The 25,077-nt window shown below is 42.0% G+C and overlaps 1 protein-coding gene across 1 annotated transcript in view; it reads left to right on the forward strand.

Annotated features, from left to right (window-relative positions):
- deptor (DEP domain containing MTOR-interacting protein) overlaps positions 1–25,077 on the forward strand; it is a 42,005-nt gene that overhangs the window by 1,257 nt on the left and 15,671 nt on the right. The window contains exons 3-6 of the mRNA XM_017686984.2: positions 5,990–6,168; positions 9,386–9,509; positions 18,179–18,357; positions 24,485–24,667. Of these exons, the coding sequence (XP_017542473.1) occupies positions 5,990–6,168; positions 9,386–9,509; positions 18,179–18,357; positions 24,485–24,667 (665 nt within the window). The remainder of the gene's footprint in view (positions 1–5,989; positions 6,169–9,385; positions 9,510–18,178; positions 18,358–24,484; positions 24,668–25,077) is intronic.

The raw sequence follows: 25,077 nt of genomic DNA on the forward strand, positions 1-25,077 counted from the left end.
ATAACTGTAATGTTCGGCTCATTGTTGTATAAGAGAATCACTGTGCTTGTATTTAAAGAGGCGCTCTATGTTTCTGGTTAAAGACTTGATATTTGAACTCAACAGCCCACAAACACAGCCCTCCTTTCAGAAGCTCCGCCCCCCCAAAATTCATGGAAACCCGTCGGTATACAGACAAACGTCATGACATAGCATTAGAGCGAACGACGACACCGCAAGTAATGCAGGTAACGTTAGCTTGGCTGTGGGTTAGCAAACTGTCACTGCAGTTGCTGCTGCAAAGCCAACCGGTTGCTATCACACGCATTAGCAAACGGGACAAAACAAAACGGACTGATTGATTCTATGAAACAGCAAAAAGGAGTTAATGTTGCCCACCTGTCCCGCAGGAGCGACCTCCTCATCCGTTTTCAGACATTTCAAGTCAGGTTCTCTTTCACCAGCATCTTGTTCGAATTTTCCCGTTCCACCTTAAGTGGTGCAGCAGTTAAGACTCCTTTCAGGTACCTCAGCTTCTTGTTCAAATTTTCTATACTATGAATTATCCAGTGTCTACTGTGAATTATTCAGTATGTACTATGAATTTTTCAGTATTCTCTATGAATTATTCACTATCGACTATGAATTATTCAGTATTCTCTATGAATTACTCAGTAATCACTATGAATTACTCAGTATTCTCTATGAATTACTCAGTATTCTCTATGAATTACTCAGTAATCACTATGAATTATTCAGTATCGACTATTAATTATTCAGTATTCTCTATGAATTATTCAGTATCGACTATGAATTATTCAGTATTCTCTATGAATTACTCAGTAATTACTATGAATTATTCAGTATTCTCTATGAATTATTCAGTATCGACTATTAATTATTCAGTATTCTCTATGAATTACTCAGTAATTACTATGAATTATTCAGTATCGACTATGAATTATTCAGTATTCTCTATGAATTACTCAGTAATCACTATGAATTATTCAGTATCGACTATGAATTATTCAGTATCTACTATGAATTGTTCAGTATTCACTATGAATTATTCTGAATCTACTGTGAGTTATTCAGCAATTACTATTCATTATTTAGTTTGTTCTGAATTATTTGTTAACTACTATGAATTTTGAGAGAGGGGAGTTGGGTGATGATCCCCTGCAGACGCTTACAGTTTATGGTCTTGAACACACATCCTGATTGGGCGCTTTCTGTTTCAGAAGAGAACATAGCCGTGAGCTATAAAGGCATAAAGCTCTAAAGATAACCCCGAGTGAGCGTCATTGCTGGTTGGCATCTCAGGAGTTCAGTACTGTGAATCGTGTTGTGGCCACGCACCTGTCAGCTCCTCAGGTGACCCGGCATGCCGGCTTAATGATTACGGACCCGCGCATACATCTCTGCAGCCAAGCTTGTGGGTTTGCCGGGACTTTGCCGCTCCGGCGTGCTACATTCTTAATGTTTGTTTATCATTAGCAAATGTGCACCATGACCTGAGCTCGGCTTTCGCTCAGATTCCGGAAGATGATCTGTTAACGCCGGCAAACAGTCAGAGGAATCCCAAAGGGCAAAACATCCTCGTCCTCAAGTTTCCACAACACTGACCTTAACACTTTAATACCCCCAGTTCCCATTACCACAGATGTTGGAGCACTTGCAGAGTTTGACTCAGCCTCAGGAGGAAGAGATATAAATAAGAAAAGCAGAGGAAGTTCTACTGTCATAGCTGATGCGACTGAAACAGGACATTTAAAGGGGAATTTCCCAGATTTTCCCAAATTTCTACATAATTAAGTGTAAGTTAAGATGTAAACAAAGTCATTTAGAGTGGTTTGGGGTGCAATGCTCTGTTAATTAACAATTCATTTAGAACTTAGAGCCATTTTGCCAGCTGTGTTTTACACCCTGTGGAATTAGACCTCCGCATTTAACCCGGCCGTGCTGTCAAACACACACATGCATGCACACTAGTGAGTCCACACACACTAGGGGGCAGTGAGCGCACTTGCCCAGAGTGGTGGGCAGCCCTATCCACGGCGCCCGGGGAGCATATTGACGGCACTTCAGTCATGGACTGTCAGCTGAGGGGATCGAACCAGCAACCTTCCGGTCACAGCACTGGTTCCCTAACCTCCAGTGTTCTATGTGCCTAAAAAGATGGGTTCTTTAAGGGTTCTTTAGTAAAGAAAATGGTTCTATATAGAAAACTGAACACTCAAAGAGCCCTTTGGCAGGTTAAACGGTTCTTTACATGGTGAAATGGTTCTTCAGATTGATGGAGAATGTGTTATGTGTAGATATATAGAACCTTTTTGAGAAGGGTTCTATGAAACACCAAAAAATGTCCTTCTACTGTTTCGATGTCAAGCTTGTAACAATAGAAGAACCTTTTTTGGTTCTATATAGAACCATTTTCTTTACCAAACACCCCTGAAAAAACATCTTTTTTGTGTGTAGTGAATTTTACTGAGTCAGAACTGTTCCCAGTGGTGGTGATGGGAACCAGACGTCCCTCTAAAAGCTCCTACAGAAAGTTCCTACATGAGCTGGTTCTGAATTCACTGCCTGACGACTGAGACGCTGTTTTATGAGAGTTTTGTGTAAAACACAGTAAAATCATCTCATCAAGCTCAACTCTTTCTGAATCTGAGGCTGAATCTCTTCTACTGACACTAATCAGGTCTTAATGGGACTGATGTGAAGAAGCTTTGATGATGTGTCAGAAGCTGTAGAGCTCCTATCTATTAGTACAAGGTTTTCAAAGGAAAGTCAGATTATGGTCATCCAGTTCACAGTAATTGGGCCATGGATATGAATGACCGTGCTGACCTGAGGAGTCGGTGCAATGAGTTTATTTGTGGGAACGCATGTGTTGAGGCCTCAAACAGTTCTGAGTTCAGATATACAGGCTTAGTTCAGTGACCCATGTTACAGCAGATTAGTTTACTTTAGTCACATAGGAACCAACTTTGTGTTATCAACAGAGAGCTGGACGCCAGACAACACAATATATCCTGACCAGTGCCAGACGGGGATTCTTAAAGCGATAGTTTGACTAAAAACACATTTTCCCAGTTTCTTTCCTTTCAATAACCGAGCCTCTCCAACATAAACCACGTACACCAATCATTACATTTATTGTCCACTTCATCAGCTCCACTTACTGTATAGCTGCACTCTGTAGTTCTACAGTTACAGACTGTAGTCCATCTGTTTCTCTGATACTCTGTTACCCTGTTCTTCAGCAGTCAGGACCCCCATGGACCCTCACAGAGCAGGTACTGTTTGGATGGTGGGTCATTCTCAGCACTGCAATAACACTGATGTGGTGGTGGTGTGTTAGTGTGTGTTGCGCTGGTGCGAGTAGATCAGACACAGCAGTGCTGCTGGAGTTTTTAAACACTGTGTCCACTCACTGTCCACTCTATTAGACACTCCTACCTTGTCGGTCCACCTTGTAGGTGTAAAGTCAGAGACGACAGCTTTGTGTTGGTCATCCTCTAGTCCTTCCTCAGTGGTCACTGTCTGCTGGATATTTTTGGTTGGTGGACTATTCTCAGGCCAGCAGCGACACTGAGGTGTTTAAAAACTCAGACCAGCGCAACACACACTAAAACACCACTGCAGTCAGTGTTACTGCTCTGTGGGGGTCCATGGGGGTCCTGACCACTGAAGAACAGGGTAACAGAGTATCAGAGAAACAGATGGACTACAGTCTGTAACTGTAGAACTACAGAGTGCAGTTAAAAGGTTTTAATTAATGGTTGTCTGGTTTTTGAAAGTGTCAGGAGAATAAAAACAGGCTAAAATATGGTCAGTGTGTGCTGTAAATTGCCTCATAAAGCCTGAAATCATCATTTAAGTCAGAAGCATCGGGTCAAGAGTTTTTCACACTACATCGCACGCTCACTGGCCACTTTATTAATGTTCAGCTGCTTGTTAACACAAATAGCTAATCAGCCAATCACACGGCCGCAGCTCACTGCATTTAGGCATGTAGAGGTGGTCAAGACGACTTGCTGAAGTGCAGACCGAGCATCAGAACGGGGAAGAAAGGGGATTTAAGGGGCTTTGAACGTGGCATGGTTGTTGGTGCCAGACGGGCTGGTCTGAGTATTTCAGAAACTGCTGATCTGCTGGGATTTTCACACACAACCATCTCTAGGGTTTACAGAGAACGGTCTGAAAAAGAGGAAATATCCAGTGAGCGGTCAGTTGTGTGGACGAAAATGCCTTGTTGATGTGAGAGGTCAGAGGAGAACGGGCAGACTGGTTCCAGATGATAGAAAGGCAACAGGAACTCAAATAACCAACCAGAATCTCTGAGGAACGTTTCCAACACCTTGTTGAAAGTCTGGCACGAAGAATTAAGACAGTTCTGAAGGCAAAAGGGGGTCCAAGCTTTTACTAGCACCTAATAAAGTGGCCGGTGGGTGTATGTCTTAACGTCTTAGCCTCACATGCACAGAGTGAAAAAGAAGGTCTGGCTTGATGTTAAGTTCTCACATGATCTCAAAATCAATATTATACTGATGAAATCCCCAGAATGTACATAGCTTAACGACTCCGCGTTGTTTGAGTCTCACATATGATTATTTTTCATGAAACAATTTTATAGACTCTCCTTTAAATCCACCAAAGTAGGAGCTGGATCCAACTTCAGCCTGTTCCAGCACAAATTAAGCCCCATGCCAGGCAGTCCAGCAGACTCGAACTCTACTGGGACATGTGCTCATTACCTGTTACTGAATTTTGCATCTCTTCTGCTTTGTTCTTCTTTTTTCTTGCGCTGCTTCTGACACACTTTCAGACAGTGTGAGATACGCGTCTGCTTTGGTTCTGCAAATGCGTTGTCGCAGAAACGGGCAAACTGTGAAGATGTAACTGATCACGTGCAGCAGTAGGGGAATGTTTAGGGAACGCTTTCTGTCTTGGACAGTTATGGCTACTCTGACGGCTTCACGTTTCTTATTGAGGATTAGATGATGACCAATGCATTGAAATATAAAACCAACATTGATTTGTACCAGATTGTATTCTTCCCGGAGAAATTTGAGTCATGGTCAGTCTCTTCTGTACAGCAACCACTGACTAGTTTACCTTTATCCATGTTCAGTTTTGAGTCTGAAATATATACACATACCAGCTTTAACATTATTTTGTATGTTGTCATGTATATCTGGGTCTAAATTGACCCATTTCGTACCATATTCAACTTAAAATGCTCATTTTAACATGTAGCATGGGTGTGAAAAAGTGGCCAAATTGCATATTTTGGAAGAAGTAAACTAAATATATGAGGATAATTGCCAGCTGACAACAATTCCAAGGTGTATTCAGTTCCCTGGCTGTTTCAGTATTGTGGTAGCAGCGGCTGAGGGTCTGAATAAGGCTATTAAAAAAGACATCAAAGTGCTGTCCAACATCTGTCCATCCGTCCATTTTCTAAGCCGCTTCTCCCTCAGGGTCACGGGGTCTGTCCAACATGTCATTTTAGAAATGCCAGTTCTGGACAATAAAGAAAGCGCTCAGACATGACTGCTCATATGCTGGCCAGAAAGGCAAAGCAAAACCCCCACATGACAGCAAAGTACCTGCAGGATTCTAACAACCTGCAGCGTTGTCATACAAACATGATATGGAAAGGAGAGTCAACAGAAAGAAACCTTACCTGCAACCTCATCTCAAAAATTCTACGTCTGAAGAACATGTAGGCCACCAAAACAAATGATGGGTGGACTGGCGAAGTGAAAATGGAACCAAAGATATGTTGGGAGGAAAAAGCAGCAGTATTTGATGAAAGGAACACCGTGCTAACTGTTAAGCATGGGGAGTAAAGAAATGTAGTATGGATTGAAAGATTAGAATCTGCACTTTTCACACAAGCTCTCCACTTGTCTCAGTGAACTACGAGTCAAAAACAATTCGTATAAAATTACAGCATGCGTTTGTTGTCACTGGGCATAACTGTGCTTTCTATGTGTTGCAGGTTGCGGCTCCATGAGGGTAAAGTCATAAAGGACAGGCGGCATCATCTCCGCACCTACCCAAACTGCTTTGTGGCCAAGGAGCTCATTGATTGGCTGATAGAGCACAAGGAAGCTTCTGATAGAGAGACGGCCATTAAGATCATGCAGAAGCTGCTGGACCATAGCATCATCCACCATGGTGGGTTCTCCTACAGATACATATCGCCCCCTACGCTTCCTGTAGTGTATTACAGTCTGTCAGAGCGACTGTGTGGATCATATGAACATTATAGAGCTTTTTAAATGAAACAGTAGAAGCCGTATCGCCCCCTACGCTTCCTGTAGTGTATTACAGTCTGTCAGAGCGACTGTGTGGATCATATGAACATTATAGAGCTTTTTAAATGAAACAGTAGAAGCCGTATCGCCCCCTACGCTTCCTGTAGTGTATTACAGTCTGTCAGAGCGACTGTGTGGATCATATGAACATTATAGAGCTTTTTAAATGAAACAGTAGAAGCTGTATCGCCCCCTACGCTTCCTGTAGTGTATTACAGTCTGTCAGAGCGACTGTGTGGATCATATGAACATTATAGAGCTTTTTAAATGAAACAGTAGAAGCTGTATCGCCCCCTACGCTTCCTGTAGTGTATTACAGTCTGTCAGAGCGACTGTGTGGATCATATGAACATTATAGAGCTTTTTAAATGAAACAGTAGAAGCTGTATCGCCCCCTACGCTTCCTGTAGTGTATTACAGTCTGTCAGAGCGACTGTGTGGATCATATGAACATTATAGAGCTTTTTAAATGAAACAGTAGAAGCCGTATCGCCCCCTACGCTTCCTGTAGTGTATTACAGTCTGTCAGAGCGACTGTGTGGATCATATGAACATTATAGAGCTTTTTAAATGAAACAGTAGAAGCCGTATCGCCCCCTACGCTTCCTGTAGTGTATTACAGTCTGTCAGAGCGACTGTGTGGATCATATGAACATTATAGAGCTTTTTAAATGAAACAGTAGAAGCCGTATCGCCCCCTACGCTTCCTGTAGTGTATTACAGTCTGTCAGAGCGACTGTGTGGATCATATGAACATTATAGAGCTTTTTAAATGAAACAGTAGAAGCCGTATCGCCCCCTACGCTTCCTGTAGTGTATTACAGTCTGTCAGAGCGACTGTGTGGATCATATGAACATTATAGAGCTTTTTAAATGAAACAGTAGAAGCCGTATCGCCCCCTACGCTTCCTGTAGTGTATTACAGTCTGTCAGAGTGACTGTGTGGATCATATGAACATTATAGAGCTTTTTAAATGAAACAGTAGAAGCCGTATCGCCCCCTACGCTTCCTGTAGTGTATTACAGTCTGTCAGAGTGACTGTGTGGATCATATGAACATTATAGATCTTTTTAAATGAAACAGTAGAAGCCGTATCGCCCCCTACGCTTCCTGTAGTGTATTACAGTCTGTCAGAGTGACTGTGTGGATCATATGAACATTATAGAGCTTTTTAAATGAAACAGTAGAAGCCGTATCGCCCCCTACGCTTCCTGTAGTGTATTACAGTCTGTCAGAGCGACTGTGTGGATCATATGAACATTATAGAGCTTTTTAAATGAAACAGTAGAAGCCGTATCGCCCCCTACGCTTCCTGTAGTGTATTACAGTCTGTCAGAGCGACTGTGTGGATCATATGAACATTATAGAGCTTTTTAAATGAAACAGTAGAAGCCGTATCGCCCCCTACGCTTCCTGTAGTGTATTACAGTCTGTCAGAGCGGCTGTGTGGATCATATGAACATTATAGAGCTTTTTAAATGAAACAGTAGAAGCCGTATCGCCCCCTACGCTTCCTGTAGGGTATTACAGTCTGTCAGAGTGACTGTGTGGATCATATGAACATTATAGAGCTTTTTAAATGAAACAGTAGAAGCCGTATCGCCCCCTACGCTTCCTGTAGTGTATTACAGTCTGTCAGAGCGACTGTGTGGATCATATGAACATTATAGAGCTTTTTAAATGAAACAGTAGAAGCCGTATCGCCCCCTACGCTTCCTGTAGTGTATTACAGTCTGTCAGAGCGACTGTGTGGATCATATGAACATTACAGAGCTTTTTAAATGAAACAGTAGAAGCCGTATCGCCCCCTACGCTTCCTGTAGTGTATTACAGTCTGTCAGAGCGACTGTGTGGATCATATGAACGTCATAGAGCTTTTTAAATGAAACAGTAGAAGCCGTATCGCCCCCTACGCTTCCTGTAGTGTATTACAGTCTGTCAGAGCGACTGTGTGGATCATATGAACGTCATAGAGCTTTTTAAATGAAACAGTAGAAGCCGTATCGCCCCCTACGCTTCCTGTAGTGTATTACAGTCTGGCAGAGCGACTGTGTGGATCATATGAACATTATAGAGCTTTTTAAATGAAACAGTAGAAGCCGTATCGCCCCCTACGCTTCCTGTAGTGTATTACAGTCTGTCAGAGCGACTGTGTGGATCATATGAACATTATAGAGCTTTTTAAATGAAACAGTAGAAGCCGTATCGCCCCCTACGCTTCCTGTAGTGTATTACAGTCTGTCAGAGCGACTGTGTGGATCATATGAACATTATAGAGCTTTTTAAATGAAACAGTAGAAGCCGTATCGCCCCCTACGCTTCCTGTAGTGTATTACAGTCTGTCAGAGCGACCGTGTGGATCATATGAACATTATAGAGCTTTTTAAATGAAACAGTAGAAGCCGTATCGCCCCCTACGCTTCCTGTAGTGTATTACAGTCTGTCAGAGCGACCGTGTGGATCATATGAACATTATAGAGCTTTTTAAATGAAACAGTAGAAGCCGTATCGCCCCCTACGCTTCCTGTAGTGTATTACAGTCTGTCAGAGCGACTGTGTGGATCATATGAACATTATAGAGCTTTTTAAATGAAACAGTAGAAGCCGTATCGCCCCCTACGCTTCCTGTAGTGTATTACAGTCTGTCAGAGCGACTGTGTGGATCATATGAACATTATAGAGCTTTTTAAATGAAACAGTAGAAGCCGTATCGCCCCCTACGCTTCCTGTAGTGTATTACAGTCTGTCAGAGCGACTGTGTGGATCATATGAACATTATAGAGCTTTTTAAATGAAACAGTAGAAGCCGTATCGCCCCCTACGCTTCCTGTAGTGTATTACAGTCTGTCAGAGCGACTGTGTGGATCATATGAACATTATAGAGCTTTTTAAATGAAACAGTAGAAGCCGTATCGCCCCCTACGCTTCCTGTAGTGTATTACAGTCTGTCAGAGCGACTGGTTGCAGTACGTATTCCCAGCGGTGGGTGTGTATTACTGTGCTGCATTGATTGCATATTGACTTTTCAGTCAGTCTCAGCCCGAATTTACTCTGTGAATATTCTTGCCTTTCACAGTTTGCGACGAGCACAAGGAGTTCAAAGATATGAAGCTGTTCTACCGTTTCAGAAAGGATGACGGAACCTTTCCTCTGGACAGCGAGGCCAAGGTCTTCATGAGGGGCCAGCGGATATACGAGAAGTAAGCCCCTCTTTTCAATATCCAGACCGTAACGGTTGTGCTCGGATCAGGTTTTAGACATGTGCTGTTTCCGAACAGGGGTTGTTTTTGTTTTTCCGCGGGTGAGGTGGGTGGGTGGGTGGGGGGGTACATGTTGTTTTTGTGCATTCTGGCCCTCAGTAGTAAAGTAACAGTATCCATAGAAACGTGGTGTTTCAGGAGATAGATGAGATGAGAGCGGGATCTTTGCCAGCTGGATTCATTAACCAGAAGCCGATTTACCTGCAAGTCAATGCGTGTCAGTGTCTCCCGTCGCCACAAGCACTGCTCGTTTGAACCAGCAGGTTTGTTTGATGTTTCAGATATTACTGCAGCTACAAGGCTACACGTCCTCTAGAGGGAACAAACCTAAATGTAAAATTTTTCTATATGAGCAAATATTAATTTTCTAGTAAATATTACCTGGAAGACAAAACATTAAATATCAAATGTGCCCAAACTTTTGCACATTATCTCTGATTTTTCCCAATATGTTAAATTCAGCAAATAAAATAAACAGTTTTTTCACAGGCTGTTTTACATGGGCAGGAATTAAATATAAGATGTGGCAGGTGCAAAAGTTTGGCAATTGTTATGTTTTATCTTTCATTGTTTCACAATGTGTTGCCCTTTACACTGTGTGTGAATTTCATGATGGATATTAAAATTAGGTGGAAAAAACAGTGATATGTATATATATATATATAATATATATCACTGCTGTCGGGGCGTTTTTCAGTTTTTGACATAATTTGAAAGTACCTACGGTTCTACATCCTCTGTGTAAATTTCACGATGAAAGGTCCAACAGAAATTACCCAAAATGATTTGGAAACAACTCTGGTTCCATTGACTTACATTAAAAGAAGAGTAGGTTTTTTCCTTCTCCTGTAAAATTACCGTTTTGGAGACAGGAGGCTTTGATTATACAGACCATTCTACTGAATTAATTCAAGCATTTTCATAAAACAATCAAATAAATCAAACATTCAGATCTTAGATGTTTACATGCATTATATTCTGATCTGTTTAAGCCCAAGAGAGACAGTGATAAGCTAAATATATCACTGTTGTTGGAAGAAAATCTCGTATCTCCAAAATAGTAACTTTACAGGAGAAGGAAAAAAACTACCTGTCTTTAATGGAAGTCAATGGAACCAGACGTCTTTCCAAGTCATTTTGGGCCGTTTATTCTGGTCCATTCATCATGAAATTTACACACAAGGTAAAGAACAACAGGCACTTTTAAATTATGTCCAAAACTGAAAAATGTAAAAAATGGAGATACGAGGTTTTCTTCCAACAACAGCGATACACAAGATCATCATTTATAGGGTACTTTCTATTAGTAGGTGTCTGAGCCAAACCCTAACCCCTGAATTTAATACTTATTACACTTAATATCTTTTTTATTTTTTGAAGGTGAATTTGAATGAGATATATGTGTCTTTATAATTAAATTATATTTATAATTAAAAATGTGATATAAATATTCACACACACACAAAAAATCACAAAACATGCTGTCCCACGTTTTCATGTCACTACCAAAACACAGTTTTAGTCTGTAGGCGGAGCCTTATTTTAACCACGCCCCTGCATTTCACAGCTAGAAGCTGCTTGGGGCTGCATCCCTGTCCCTCATGGCCACATGGTGAGCAGTTAGATCCCAGTGTTTTGAAGCAAATGTGTCCCAAAGAGTGAAAGTCAGTGAGGAACATTAAGAATCCCCGTATTTTCGGCAGTTCATTGTAGTGTTTTAGAGTAAAATGTGATGCTTTTCTGTGTAAACAGCTGTTCAAAGCTGAGCTATTGAGCTCAAAATGAGCTAAAATCATCTTCAGTCACGACTGACACGGTTGGTAAATCTTGGGTGGAGTTATGATTGTTTTGAAATGTTCAGTCATTAGTTTTAATGAAATAAACAGAATTAAGGTTCAGAGTCACGCGTACTGCGCCAGGTCAGTAGAATCATCCATACACATATGAAATATCGGATATCCTATATTCCCATATGGGTGCATCCCCAGTATGGAAGTGTTGTTCTGCTGTGTGCTTTGCAGGGAGATTGTAGCTGTGGATGAGTTTACTTTCGCCAAGGCTTTGAAAAAGTTGCTTTTCAGAATTATTACAATTCGAAACCATGTAATTATTAGTGTTACATGTTTTTCTCATATAAAACGTATCAGCCTCGTCTCTTGTCTGAGCTGCAGTGGCAGGCTGCCTCGCGCTCCGGCCGTTCCCCCCGCACTGAGCTCCACTGTTGCGTAACAGGAAAACGACGTCCAGCAGGAGACATATGTCTCACAAACTGTCAGGCTGCTTTTACATAATCATCATAAACAGTGGGGTGTTTGTGGTTTGCACATGCAGATTCTGCTTGGAGGGGAACAGAGCTTGTTCCTCACTGCCCTGCACAGCTGTGGCTGTTAGAACTTTACTAGGAGGTGACTGGACCAGTGTTACTGCAGATTCCTACCGGATTAAAGTCGCTCCACAATTATGACCCTCAGACTGTAAAACTACACGTGCTGCAGATTCACACCGGATTATTATTAATTCCAATGATTTAACATAAATGTAAACCCCCCCAGGTGAGCAAGCCAGGGGTGACAGTGGCCAGGAGAACCCGCAGCTGGTTTTTGTTTTAAGGTCCGGGTTTTAAGGTCCGCCACATTTAGCTCCATTGGGTCTGATGGAGTGGAGACTGGGGTTGATAGCATGTTTTTGCTGAGAATGTCTCTGATTTTGGAACAACATGTTGTTGTAATCTTCGTGGTCCTGAGTAACCAAGCTTAGTCACTGTGAACCTCTGCCTGCCAGTGTGTACCACCCAGGTCTTCACGAAGCATCCTGGTCTTAGCGGTCAAGAGCTGGAGATCAACACAGAGGCTTAATTCACACAGCAGGATTACTCTCTAAACCTGGATCACTAACACTGAACACTTGGCCAATTTATCCAGTTTCCCCTCTTCACTCCACCTGTAGCCCTTCATAAGCTGCTGATCTATTTTCTGGACTGTTATCTTAAGATAATGAGTTACTTAGTCTTGTTAACTCAAGATAACAAAGTTGTTATCTTAAAATAATGAGTTAGTTCTCTTGTGATCTCAAGACAACAGCTTTGTTATCTTGAAATACTGAGTTAGTTATCTTGCGATTTATTTTGAGATCATGTTGTTATCTTCAAATAACGAGTTAATTAACTTGTAACCCCAAGATAACACCTTGTTATCTTGCATTATGTTGCATTATTGTTAAATAATGGGTTGATTAAGTAGTGATCTCAAGATAAGTTGTAATCTTTAAATAACAAGCTAGTTATTTTGTGTTCTCTTTGTGACAACAAAGTTATCTTGAGATAACTAGTTAATGATCTTGTGATCTCAAGAAAACACCTTTGTTTTAACTTTGTTAATACAAAATTTTGGTTCCATTGACTTACATTAAAAGTACAGTAGGTATATTCATATATGCCAACTTTTAAAAATCCCCCATTGTTAAATATTGAATATGTTGTAGTCATACATCAACATCGCTGCTCTGGGAACAAAACCTCGTATCTCCAAAATAGTAACTTTACAGGAGAAGGAAAAAACCTACTTTACTTTTAATGGGAGTCAATGGAACCAGACGTCTTTCCAAGTCATTTTGGGCCGTTTCTTTTGATCCATCCTTCATGAAATTTACACACAACATAAAGGCCGACATGCATTTTCGAATTATGTCAAAAACTGAAAATCAACAAAAATGGAGAAACAAGGTTTTGTTCTGACAGCAGCGATATATTACCCATAAATCCTGATTACATGTTACATTAGCTTTAAACACACACTTAAAAACGAAGGTTCTTCAGGGGTTCTTTAGTAATGAAAATGGCTCTATATAGCACCATGAAAACTCAAAGAACCCTGTGCATGAATTAAAGGTTCTCTACATGGTGAAAGGGTTCTTCAGATTGATGGTTCTTCAGAACCATCTACAGCAATCAATCTGAAGGACCATTTGACCATGTAAAGAGCCTTTTAATCAGGCTTTTAGGTTCATGTTTCTATTTAGAACCCTTTTTTATTGCATATATGTTGCTGGTGTATAGTATGTATAGTGCATATATTATGCATGTATGTAAATCCTTTGAAACATACACTTTTAGAACATATATGTACATATATTTTGAAACATATGTCTGATATGTGCATATATTGGCCATATATCACATTTCCATATGGTGCTGTGCCAACCAGCTCACTTTGGTCGCTGACCACAAGTTCAACACGAGAGGACATTCTTTCCATAGAAAACAACAGAGGAAGGAGAAATGTATAGTAATTCTATGTGTATGTGTGTTTAATGACTGCTTACTGCTAAACGTTCTCAGACTGCTGAGAGGAACGTTCTCAGGCCTGTCTGCTATTTTTAACGGTTATTATGAAGGGTGGTCAATATGATGAGATACGACACTGTGCGACCCTTTCATTTCTTTCATTTCCATTCAAAACAGCCATTAAGAGCAATTTGTTTCTTTTTTTATATAGAAAACATATATTTACAGGGGAATTACACCGAAGCTTCAACAGCTAAATGTAGTCGAGTGCAAACGTTTGCTCCCGTGATCAAACTCCATGTCTTGTTGACCTTTTCTGTGAAAATAAGTTCAGGACACACTAAAATAAGTTAATAATAAAATAAGATAATATGTTTATGCATTTGTGTGTGCCATAACTTTTGCACAGGCCACAGTTTATTTTTTTCCCACCAAATATGTCAATTTAGCAAATAAACGGTAGAAGTCTGGTGAAAAAAACGGTAAAAGTTGGGAGCAGCTTCAGCAGCTGGAAACTCTGAATGGACTGAATGAAGAATGAAGGGTTTCCAGCGTGACGGTCAGTCCTTAGTGATCTCCTGAGTGTCCGTCGGTCAGTTTCACTCAGAATATAGACGGACACACGAATCCACCAGCTCCACACGATGAGAGGCAGATGCCGTGTGTCTCAGCCCCTCTTCATAGGCTCATAACTCCAGATGTGGGTCTCGTATGATCTCGTGATGAGATGGAATGGAAAGGGCGGCTCTACGGATTCACGAAGGGTTTGAACTGGATTTCTAAGCTGGATCATCACACAGACCCAGACACAGATATAGAGACAGGGAATTTGATGTGTGAGTTCATGGACTGCTTAATATTTTCACTGAATTCTGCAGGGATATGTTTCCACGCCTCCGTAGTTCAGTCTTAGAAGCTGGCGGTAGATTTTCTGAAGTAATCAAACCCATTCAGTGCCGTTGAGGTCTGGACTCGTTCAGCTCCTTTGTTTGATTTGTCCGTCTCGTTGTCTCAGTGTGGTTCGTCTCGATCAGCTACACATCCTTTCAGACCCATAGAGCTGAGTGGTCTTCTGGATGTTTGCAGATCTGAAGCAGCTCGATTTTCTTCTCTCTCTCAAAGGTGGACTCTTTAAGTGCTTTTTATCTGATGGGAGGCAGTTTGGGGGTCTACCAGGTCTTCCAGGTGGTTGCTAGGAGGCCCATTTTCTCTGTGGCTATTGTGGTAAATTGCCACGATAGTCTTTTCTGAGTATGTGATTGGTATAATCTGTCCTTCCAGAGCTCTGGACTGCACCAATATAAGGATTGTTAGCAATGACCAGTGTATAGTATCTACATACTTATTCATTCTTATACTAGAATGCCAGAGCCAGTGTTCCACACTAACTCCTCCAGTCACTAAATGGGCAAAGACTATGGCCTGGAACAAGTGCTGCAGGTATAAAGTAGGTCCGTGTATCATATCTGCCCTCTTAAAGGTCAGTCATTAAGATATGATTGCTCAGCTGCAGGGCAGGTAGAACAGCACACCTGGAGAGACTGTGATAAGGAGCCTGTACTCACTACGTTGGCAGTCGACTGATATGCAGATAAGATTATTCCACTTGCTTGTGCTTTTGTGTGCATCATCAATTTTACATTTACTTTGTTTTATATTTACAGTTTGGTGTAATCTGATACCAACACTGCCCTTATTGAAACAGGAGACGTGGAATTCGGAGAAATATTCTCTACATGTAGTTTTGCTTACTTCATTTTACTATGTACATTGGGTAGCCGTCCTACTACAAAGGGGTGCATTGTTTTTCTCAAAAACTGGACTTTTTCAGGTGCAGAGTCCGTCTGGTTCCACTATTCCGACAATATTGGTACACATTTTATATTCTTCTTCTTCTTCATGCTTCTTATTTTTCTGCTGGAATTTTTGTCCGTTAACTCATCCCGCAGTTTCCAAGAAGTCAGCACTATTCCAACTCCAGAATGTTTGGTCTGATCGGGAATACTGTGCTTGTATACAACGTTTTGATTGAAGGCATGGTTTTCGGAAAAACCTTCAATTAGAACACCCAGTTACCCATGTGGGATATTATAGCAACCACTTAGCAGCCCCTTAGCAACCATCTGGGATACCAAAGCAACTGCTTGAGAGCACTCTAGCAACTACCTGGGAAATTGTAACAACTGCTTATCAACACCTCAGCAAACACCTTGGATACCGTAGAAACCGCCTAGCAACACCGTAGCAACCATCTGGCATACCATAGCAACTGAGTAACAACACTCTAGCAACTACCTTGGATACCACAGCAACTGCCTAGCAACACTTTAGCAACCACCTGGGATGCCGTAGTAACTGCCTAGCAACACCCTAGCAACCATCTGGAATACCTTAGCTACTGCCTAACAACAGCCTAACAACTACTTGGGAAATCGAAGCAGCTGTCTAGCAAGACCTCAGCAAACACCTGGGATACCATAGCAACCCCATAGCAACAATCTGGCAAACCATAGCAATTGCCTAATAACACTCTAGTAACTACCTTGGATAGCACAGCAACCGCCTAGCAACACTTTACCAACCACCTGATATACCATAGAAACTACATAGCAACACCTCAGCAAACACCTGGGATGCCATACCAACTGCCTAGCAGCACGTTAGCAACTACCTGGGATACCATAGAAACCGCCTAACAACATGTTAGCAAGCTTAAGCTGTGCAGTCACCCTAGCTATAGTTCTCTTTTCTGCCTCCACACTTTCGCCTGTCTATTATTTTGGTAGAGGTTAATCTTGAACCCTGTTGGAGCTGGATTAGTTTAATCTGGGAAAGAGCTGTAATCTGAGTCATCACTGATGACATCGTGATTTCAACCCAGCACGAATCTGCAATGCAAGAACTCTTTTGTTGCTATACAGAATCCTTTCAAAAAGGTTCTATGCAGAACCCTCTATAGCACATTTTCCATCAATCTGACGAACACCTACACAATGCAAAGAACCCTTTAATTAACCATGCAACCGGTTCTTGAAGTGTTTATGGTTCTGTACAGAACCATGTTCTTTATTAAAGAACCCTTGAAAAGCGATCTTTTTTAAGAGTGTCTGAAAACGTCTAATCATGTCAGCGTTCATGCCCGCCGTTCTGAAGTGCTCTGGTGGTAAACATGCAGTTCAGTTCAGTTCAGCTTTAATGTCGTTACACATACGGGGTTGCAGTTTAATGAAACACATGCAGACTACATCTCTGGTGCGTACAGAGTAAGATCAGTACATGAGTGCTTTAATGAGCTCCTCCTGACAGGCGCAGGGGTGTCAGCGAGGGCCGCTTTTGCTTTTCAGGAAAAGCTTTTCCTAGAAAGTCCCTGTTTTTAGCTGCGGTCTCAAACTGAGAATTACAGTTTTGGTTTCTCTTAAACAGCTACAGTCACAGTGCTTTCTGCTCATCAGCGTTATTATCGCAGGTCACAGCATTTCCTGCACTGTGTACTTCATTATCACATGAATGACGTTCACCGATCAGGCGTAACGTCATGACCACCTCCTCGTTTCTACGCTCACTGTCCACTTTATCAGCTCCACTGACCGTTCAGTTCCCCTCTGTAGTTCTACAGTTACAGACTGTAGTCCATCTGTTTCTCTGATACTCTGTTACCCTGTTCTTCAGTGGTCAGGACCCCCATGGACCCTCACAGAGCAGGTACTGTTTGGGTGGTGGGTCATTCTCAGCACTGCAGTAACAGACGTGGTGGTGGTGTGTTAGTGTGTGTTGCGCTGGTCTGAGTGGATCAGACAGCAGTGCTGCTGGAATTTTAAACACCTCAGTGTCGCTGCTGGACTGAGAATAGTCCACCAACCAAAAACATCCAGCCAACAGCGTCCTGTGGGCAGCGTCCTGTGGGCAGCGTCCTGTGACCACTGATGAAGGACTAGAGGATAACCAACACAAACTGCAGCAGCAGATGAGCTGTCGTCTCAGACTTTACATCTACAAGGTGGACCGACAAGGTAGGAGTGTCTAATAGAGTGGACAGTGAGTGGACGCAGTGTTTAAAAACTCCAGCAGCACTGCTGTGTCTGATCCACTCAGACCAGTGCAACACACACTAACACACCACCACCACGTCAGTGTCACTTCAGTGCTGAGAAGGACCCACCACCCAGATAGTACCTGCTCTGTGAGGGTCCATGGGGGTCCTGACCACTGAAGAACAGGGTAACAGATGGACTACAGTCTGTAACTGTAGAACTACAAAGTCCAGCTATACGGTCAGTGGAGCTGATTATTACCTTAAATATATATAAACGTGTGTTTACGTGTCCAGGTTGATGAACGCTGAAAGCAGCCTGCTTCAGACTCGCGAGGAGGAGGGCGTGTCGTACGAGCGGACGCTGGTGGCCTCCGAGTTCATCGATTGGCTCCTGCAGGAGGGCGAGATGGCCAGCAGGGAGGAGGCGGAGCAGCTGGGGCGGCGACTGCTGGAGCACGGCATCATTCAGCACGGTGAGGGTGAGGAGTGTAGCTTTGCGCTGGAGATATGAGGCTAATGTAACAAGTAATGGAAGCTTATACCATTTCGCATCACACAAGTCATGAGGCAGCTGCCTCAGAGTGTTTGGAGGTGATCAGTGCCTCTAAACTAGACTTGAGGAAGTGGTTTCTGAGTCTGTAGGACTCACTATTAGCCATAAGCATGGACTAAAGAACATTAACATAACTGAAAACAGGAGCAGCGTTTTAAAGTGGTAATATTATCCATGTTAAACCATCACTTTAAAAACATTCAAACCTGAAGTTTGAGGTTTATATGCCTTATTATAAAAATAGATATAGTCCCTCCTTATATATAATCTCGAGAAGCTGGCTTGATGAGGTCGGCTCCCCATTGACTGTTTACTGGTGCTGGTGCTGGTCCACCATCGGACCACCCAAATTACTGTTGCGCATATACGTTTTAACTAGTTAATCTCCTCCAAATGGATTTTAAATACACAGAGACTTTTATTTTAGAAAATAAATATTACAGTATGATGAATATTGCAAACAAATGAGAGGGAGAACAAATATGACTAGGCCTAAAATGAAGTGACGTTATAGGAAATGTCGCTGATGCTGAGCTGGATTAAAATTATTCACTAAACTAGTTTACAAAGTGCGACTAAAGAAATGAAGGAAGGCAATCGGTAAATTGGACTGTGCGTGGAATTTTCTCTAACACTGCCCAGAAAACCACCAGTGGGCGTCCAGATTTGCCATCAGTGGGCCAACAGTGGTCCGCTATCCTCTTGCTATCAGGGATATTAATTCAAATCAATAATAATAATAATATATATAATAAAGCACTTTTTCAGGTGGTGGCAGCTCTAAGTGCTTTACAGACAGGTGATAACACTTAACAGTAAAACTAATTATGAACACTAATTTGAAATCCTAAAAAAAGAAGAATCCATCTCTCCTGCTCTTTTCTGTTCTGGCTCACCTCCAACAAGACGTTTTGCATGTTTCCTGATTGCAATCTGAAATTAAAGGCACCATCTGCAAGACCCTTCGCTGTCATGTGGGGGTTTTGCTTTGCCTTTCTGGCCAGCAGATGAGCATCTCTATGTGAGGCCTCTCTTTGTGGTCCAGAAGATCTTGCGTTGATCTTCGGCTGTTCCCTTGAAAGCAGTGCCAATGTGTGGACCACCCCTGTCCCTAATTTCTCAACACAAGATACTACATTACGACTGATGCTGAGAGTATGTGGTCCGTACATTATAACGAATCGAAAAAGGGAATTCAAACCTTGCCCGAGAAGTTTGCATTTGTTGATGGAGGCATTTAGACACATTGTAGCTGTGGGTGTATGTATCCCTAATGAATGTCATGACTATGTAATTAAATTAAGTTTCACGTTAAAGGAATAATCTTGTATTTTCTATAATCCTATTGTTTATAATAAGATTTCAACTTTCTGAAATGGCTACAAATACAATAGATAGCAAAGAATGTAGCAGCATACTGACACATTTGTCATGGTCTGAGAGTCCGTGAGGAACCGTGAGGTGCTGTCTCCTGATTACGGCGTCTGAGCGGCACGTGTCACGGACTTGTGCTGAAGAAACACTAGCCTCATTATTGGAACCTGCTCTCGGAGACTCTGACGGAGGCCAAAGCATCCGAAACATCTCGCTTATTTCACACTGACGCAGCTTTTTAACAAATCCCTCAGTCCTCTGCTGGACCTAGACTGTGGCTTATATTTGGCTCCCCACTGACGCAGCTGTCTGAGTTTGAATCTCTGTGGTGCCGTGACAAAAAAGTTGCTAATTATCGCACGTTATTGACCCTGTTTTACTGATTAAGAATAGGGCCCTAACCTATATTGGCTAATATTGATGACATACAGTTTCATTCGTTATCTGAGACTACCAGCGATACAGGTCAAACCATGACTCTCCGATGAAGATAAAACTGTGGGTCACCAGCGTTACGGGACGGCGGGGAGGCAGACCCAAGTGCAGAACTGAAACCCAGCAAAAAACAAACAAATAAAGAGACACATGGGGCAACGGCGTGTGCAGTTGATGTTGCTGCTAATGAGGCAACCTGGATCGAGGTTTGAACTGCCGCTATAATGGTCAGCAGTCCACAGCATTACCGCTGCGCCACTGGAGCGTACAGGTGACCATGGGCAAAGCACATCGAGGAAGGCGGAAATGAGGGGGGCAAAAACAGCAAACTAAGGCGATGCCAAGCGCAGCGTGCTCAAACAAAGGCTGAGTTAGCGAAAGGTGAAATGAAAGGCAAACTGAGAAACGAGGAAGGTCAGCTTTTGCTGCAACACATTTGCGGGACTTGGATTTCTTGGCAATTTCTTTTCTCAGCCCTCCTTTATTTTTCTCATTGGTGTTGGGGCAATTTTGTCACATCTCTTTTCTTTTCTTTTCTTTTCTTTTCTTTTCAAGGACTATGTACTGTACCGGTCACCCCTCTACAAAGTTGTGACAAACAGTGGCATTTGCAACACCTTAAACCTCCCAGGTGCCAATTAGTCAAATATATATATATATATAATACAGATAGTACTGATAAAAGCGCAGGTCAGCTGATATACCTGTAGCAGAGAAATGTCTTAATTAGGTGTGTTCTCTGTGGAGAAAATCAACGAAGCATCATTTGTCCAGGGGTGTTCAAACTTTTTCACACAACCGTATATCCTGAGTTTTTCCTATTTTAATAGAGTTTTTGAATATTTGAGCTTATTAATTGAAAATAGTTTCGGTTCTACTTGGTCTCTGTGAGCTCTTTTCTCCAATAAAGTGCCTGGAAGCCAGTGCTGTTTACTGTGTACCTTGTTTACTGTACGCAGCGTTGTTTGTGGTTCCATACGTGCCTTGGATGCGATGCCCGCTCTGTCGGTCCTCAGCGTGCATGTCAGTGGGGTATGTTAAAGAGGTCACGACCCTCAGCTCTTCCTCTTTCCTGCTTCACTGGTTGAGTTGTGAAAGTGAGCTGAACTTTCAGAATCAGGTCATTTCTGAATCACTTTGCTTTATGCTGGTGAGAAACGAGAGCACAAACGAATTGAGGTCCTAAAACTTTGGGTTTATTGTTTACTCATTAATATTAAGGCTTACTATTCAGTAGCTACCCTGAAACTAGTGTGTAGATTCTGTAGTTATGACTATTTCTGACTCGTAGAAACTGACTGTTTGAGGAAGCCCCGCCTCTCTTAGCTACTGCTGCTATATAACTCCCTGGCAGCATCCGTAGCGCTTGTTGTGAAACAGTACTGGCCACTGTTTTTTTAGTGGCCACTCTTTTTTAGTGGTCCTTATTCTCTTCTGCAATGCAGTGGCAGTAAATAAGGTTAGTGGTTTAGTTCAGTCACACTGAAAATAACATCCTTCTGTAACTAATAGGAATTATTAATGACCTACTCTGAAATATTTATGATTACTATGTATTATTCAACACTAGAAATTAGTATCTACAATGAAATATTAATAATTACCAAACATGTTTCACTATCTACTATAAATTATTTGGTGTTCACTGTGAATCATTCAGCAACTACTATGAAAAGCAAATCAATTTTTCATCATCTACAGTACAGTAGTGATCTTTGGGCCCTCAGGCAGCGCTGCATTAAAAACAGACATGGTTCTGTAGTGGAAATCACTGCATGGGCTCAGAAACACTTCTGAAAACCACTGACTGTGAACACAGTTCATCACTGCATCCACAAACGCTGTTAAACTCTAAAACACAAAGAAGAACCCAAATATAAACAGGACCCAGAAACGGTGCCACCTTCTCTGGGCCTGAGCTCATTTAAAATGGACTGAGGGGAAGTGGAAAAGTGTCCGGCGGTCCGACGGATCAACATTTGGAATTCTTTAAGGAAATCATGGACACTGTGTCCTCCGGGCTGAAGACCACTCAGCATGTTATCAGTGCAGTTCTACAGCCAGTCTTCATGATGGTTTAGGGGGGGCATTAGTGCACATGGCCTGGGTGAAGGCACCATTAATGCTGAACAATATATATATGTTTAGGCAACATCCTGCATCCAGACGACGTCCACCGCTATAAATGTATTATCTGCTATAAATTATTCAGTAACGTCTACATTTCTTATGTCATTATTATGTCAGTATTTGCCGCTTGTAGTTATTGTCCTGTCTTGCACTTTATTGTTTACCATGTTGTTTACTGTTTATTGTTTATGCGCACATAGAGCTGCTTTGAGTCCAGATAATGCCAACATTGTCGTGTAGCAGTAAAGAATGTAGAGCTTAGCAGACTGGGCCTCAGTGTGGAGCAGCCTTTGTCCTGAAAGAAGCTGCAGGAGAAAGACTCAACTCCCACACACACACACACACACACACACTGCATTCCTCTGAGGCTGTACACACACACACACTCCTCTATCACTAAAGTCCTGTAAAACAAACAAGCCCCTCTCTCTGATCTCCTAACTGAGTTATCTTACATCCTGTTTCTAATTCTAAAATCCCTGCATTCTGATCTCTGGGAAAGATATCAGATAAGAGTTGTTGTGCTTTGTAGTGAAAGAGTTTATTCAGATGTGCAAAGTGAGGCGAGGGCTGTATATAATCACGTTGTCGTTCAACTGGAACCATAAAGGTAATGTACATATGTTGCATGGCTAAAAACAGCAGCAGCATCTCGAAGCCTGAATTTACTGTGTGCTTTAGTTCATGTTTCTTGATGACAGATAAACCGCATAACCAGGTCTGTTAGAGCTCACGGAACCATTCCACATGCGTTGAGGCCATATGATCATTTTCCAGTGGAAATTTCTGTTTTTTGTATGAAACAATCCGGATTCCCACCTTCACTGGTGAGCAAGCAAGTCCTCGCCCCCCCCCCCTCATTGCTCACTAGCAGCTCGACCGAGTCACAGCATTCCACACACTGAGAGACAGCAGTGTCGTTACGGGGACACATTTTATTTCACGATGTCGTTATAATGATAAAAATATCCAAGTCGAGGTCTAGCCAGCTTTCTACTAGTTATTTTTGCTTATATTGCTCATTCACTGTGTTTTATTGATTTTGCTCTAATTTTCCTTTTTTCTAGTGCTTTCCTGATGTTTTTACACCTTTTAGCTTTTTACTTTCGTTAAACAAATATTTTCTTTTAATGTTATGCTTTTTTTTGCTATCCAGTTTCATTTACACTTTTTTACTTTTTAAAAAAATGTAAATATTGGCAGTATATGTTGCCAACACATGTATATTATTCAGCATTAATGGTGCCTTCACAGAAGTGCACATCACCCATGTCATGCACTAATGTCCCCGTAATGACCCAGAATGGTCTTCAGCCCGGAGGACACAGCGTCCATGATTTCCTAATGAATTTCAAAAGTTGTTTCGTCGGACCGCCGGACACTTTTCCACTTCCCCTCAGTCCATTTTAAATGAGCTCAGGCCCAGAGAAGGTGGCAGCGTTTCTGGATCCTGTTTATATTTGGGTTCTTCTTTGTGTTTTAGAGTTTAACAGCGTTTGTGGATGCAGTGATGAACTGTGTTCACAGACAGTGGTTTTCAGAAGTGTTTCTGAGCCCATGCAGTGATTTCCACTACAGGATCATGTCTGTTTTTAATGCAGTGCTGCCTGAGGGCCCAAAGATCGCCACTGTACCGTGATAAAAGCAACATTTTTTTGCTATATTGTGTTGAGAAACGTTCTTCTTGAATTGTTGCTTTATTTGATGGTCCAGTCTTTCACTGGTGACCCCTCCTCCTCTTTACTTCTGAAAGCCTCCCTGAGATGCTCTTTATACCCAGTTGTGTTACTGACCTGCTGCCAATCAACCACCAGGTGTTTTTTAGCATTACAGAACTTTACCAGCCTTTTTTCCCCTGTCCCAACTTTTTTTGGAACGTGTCGTTGGCATCAAATTCAAAATGTGCAAATATTTTTCAAGAAACAATCAAATTTCTCAGCTTCAACATTTGATATGTTATCTTTGCGGTATTTTCAATTAAATATAGGGTTTACATCATTTGCACACTGTTGAATTCTGGTTTTATTTACATTTTGCACAGCGTCCCAACTTTTGGAAAAGGGGTTGTAAATCGTCTGAACATCTGTGTATTTCTTTCCTTCTCTCAGTAACCAACAAGCACCACTTCACAGACGGCGGACTCCTCTTCCAGTTCCGGATGAATTTCAGGCGACGGCGGCGGCTGATGGAGCTGCTGCACGAGAGAAGCCGAGTGATCCCGGAGAGCCAGGACAGCCCGTTCTGCCTCCGCAAGCAGAACCCCGACAACGGAAATGGCAGCTTCCTCTCCGGTCAGTCGGCTGAGTTTAGCTCACACAAAAATAAAAAAGATGGTTCTTCAAGGGTTCTTTAGTAAAGACAGTGGTTCTATAGAGAACCATGAATGCTCAGAGAACCACTTTCAGGCTAAATTTGTTCTCTGCATGGTGAAATGCTTCTTCAGATTGATGTATATAGTTCTACATAGAACCTTTTTGAAAATGGTTCTGTGTAGCACCAAAAAGGCGTTCTGCTTTTGTTACATCGTAAAAATGGCAGATCCCAGAACCGTTTTCAAGAGCATTCTATAGAGAAGTAGTATATACAACACATTGTCTGTGTTTACATGCAAAGATTTTTAGAATTACTATCTGAATTCATTCTGATTAAAGATTCAGACTGAGGTGTTTATTCTCACTCTACTCAACAATCCGATGAAAAT

Source organism: Pygocentrus nattereri, chromosome 3, assembly GCF_015220715.1.
Source record: "Pygocentrus nattereri isolate fPygNat1 chromosome 3, fPygNat1.pri, whole genome shotgun sequence".
Lineage (NCBI taxonomy): Eukaryota > Metazoa > Chordata > Actinopteri > Characiformes > Serrasalmidae > Pygocentrus > Pygocentrus nattereri.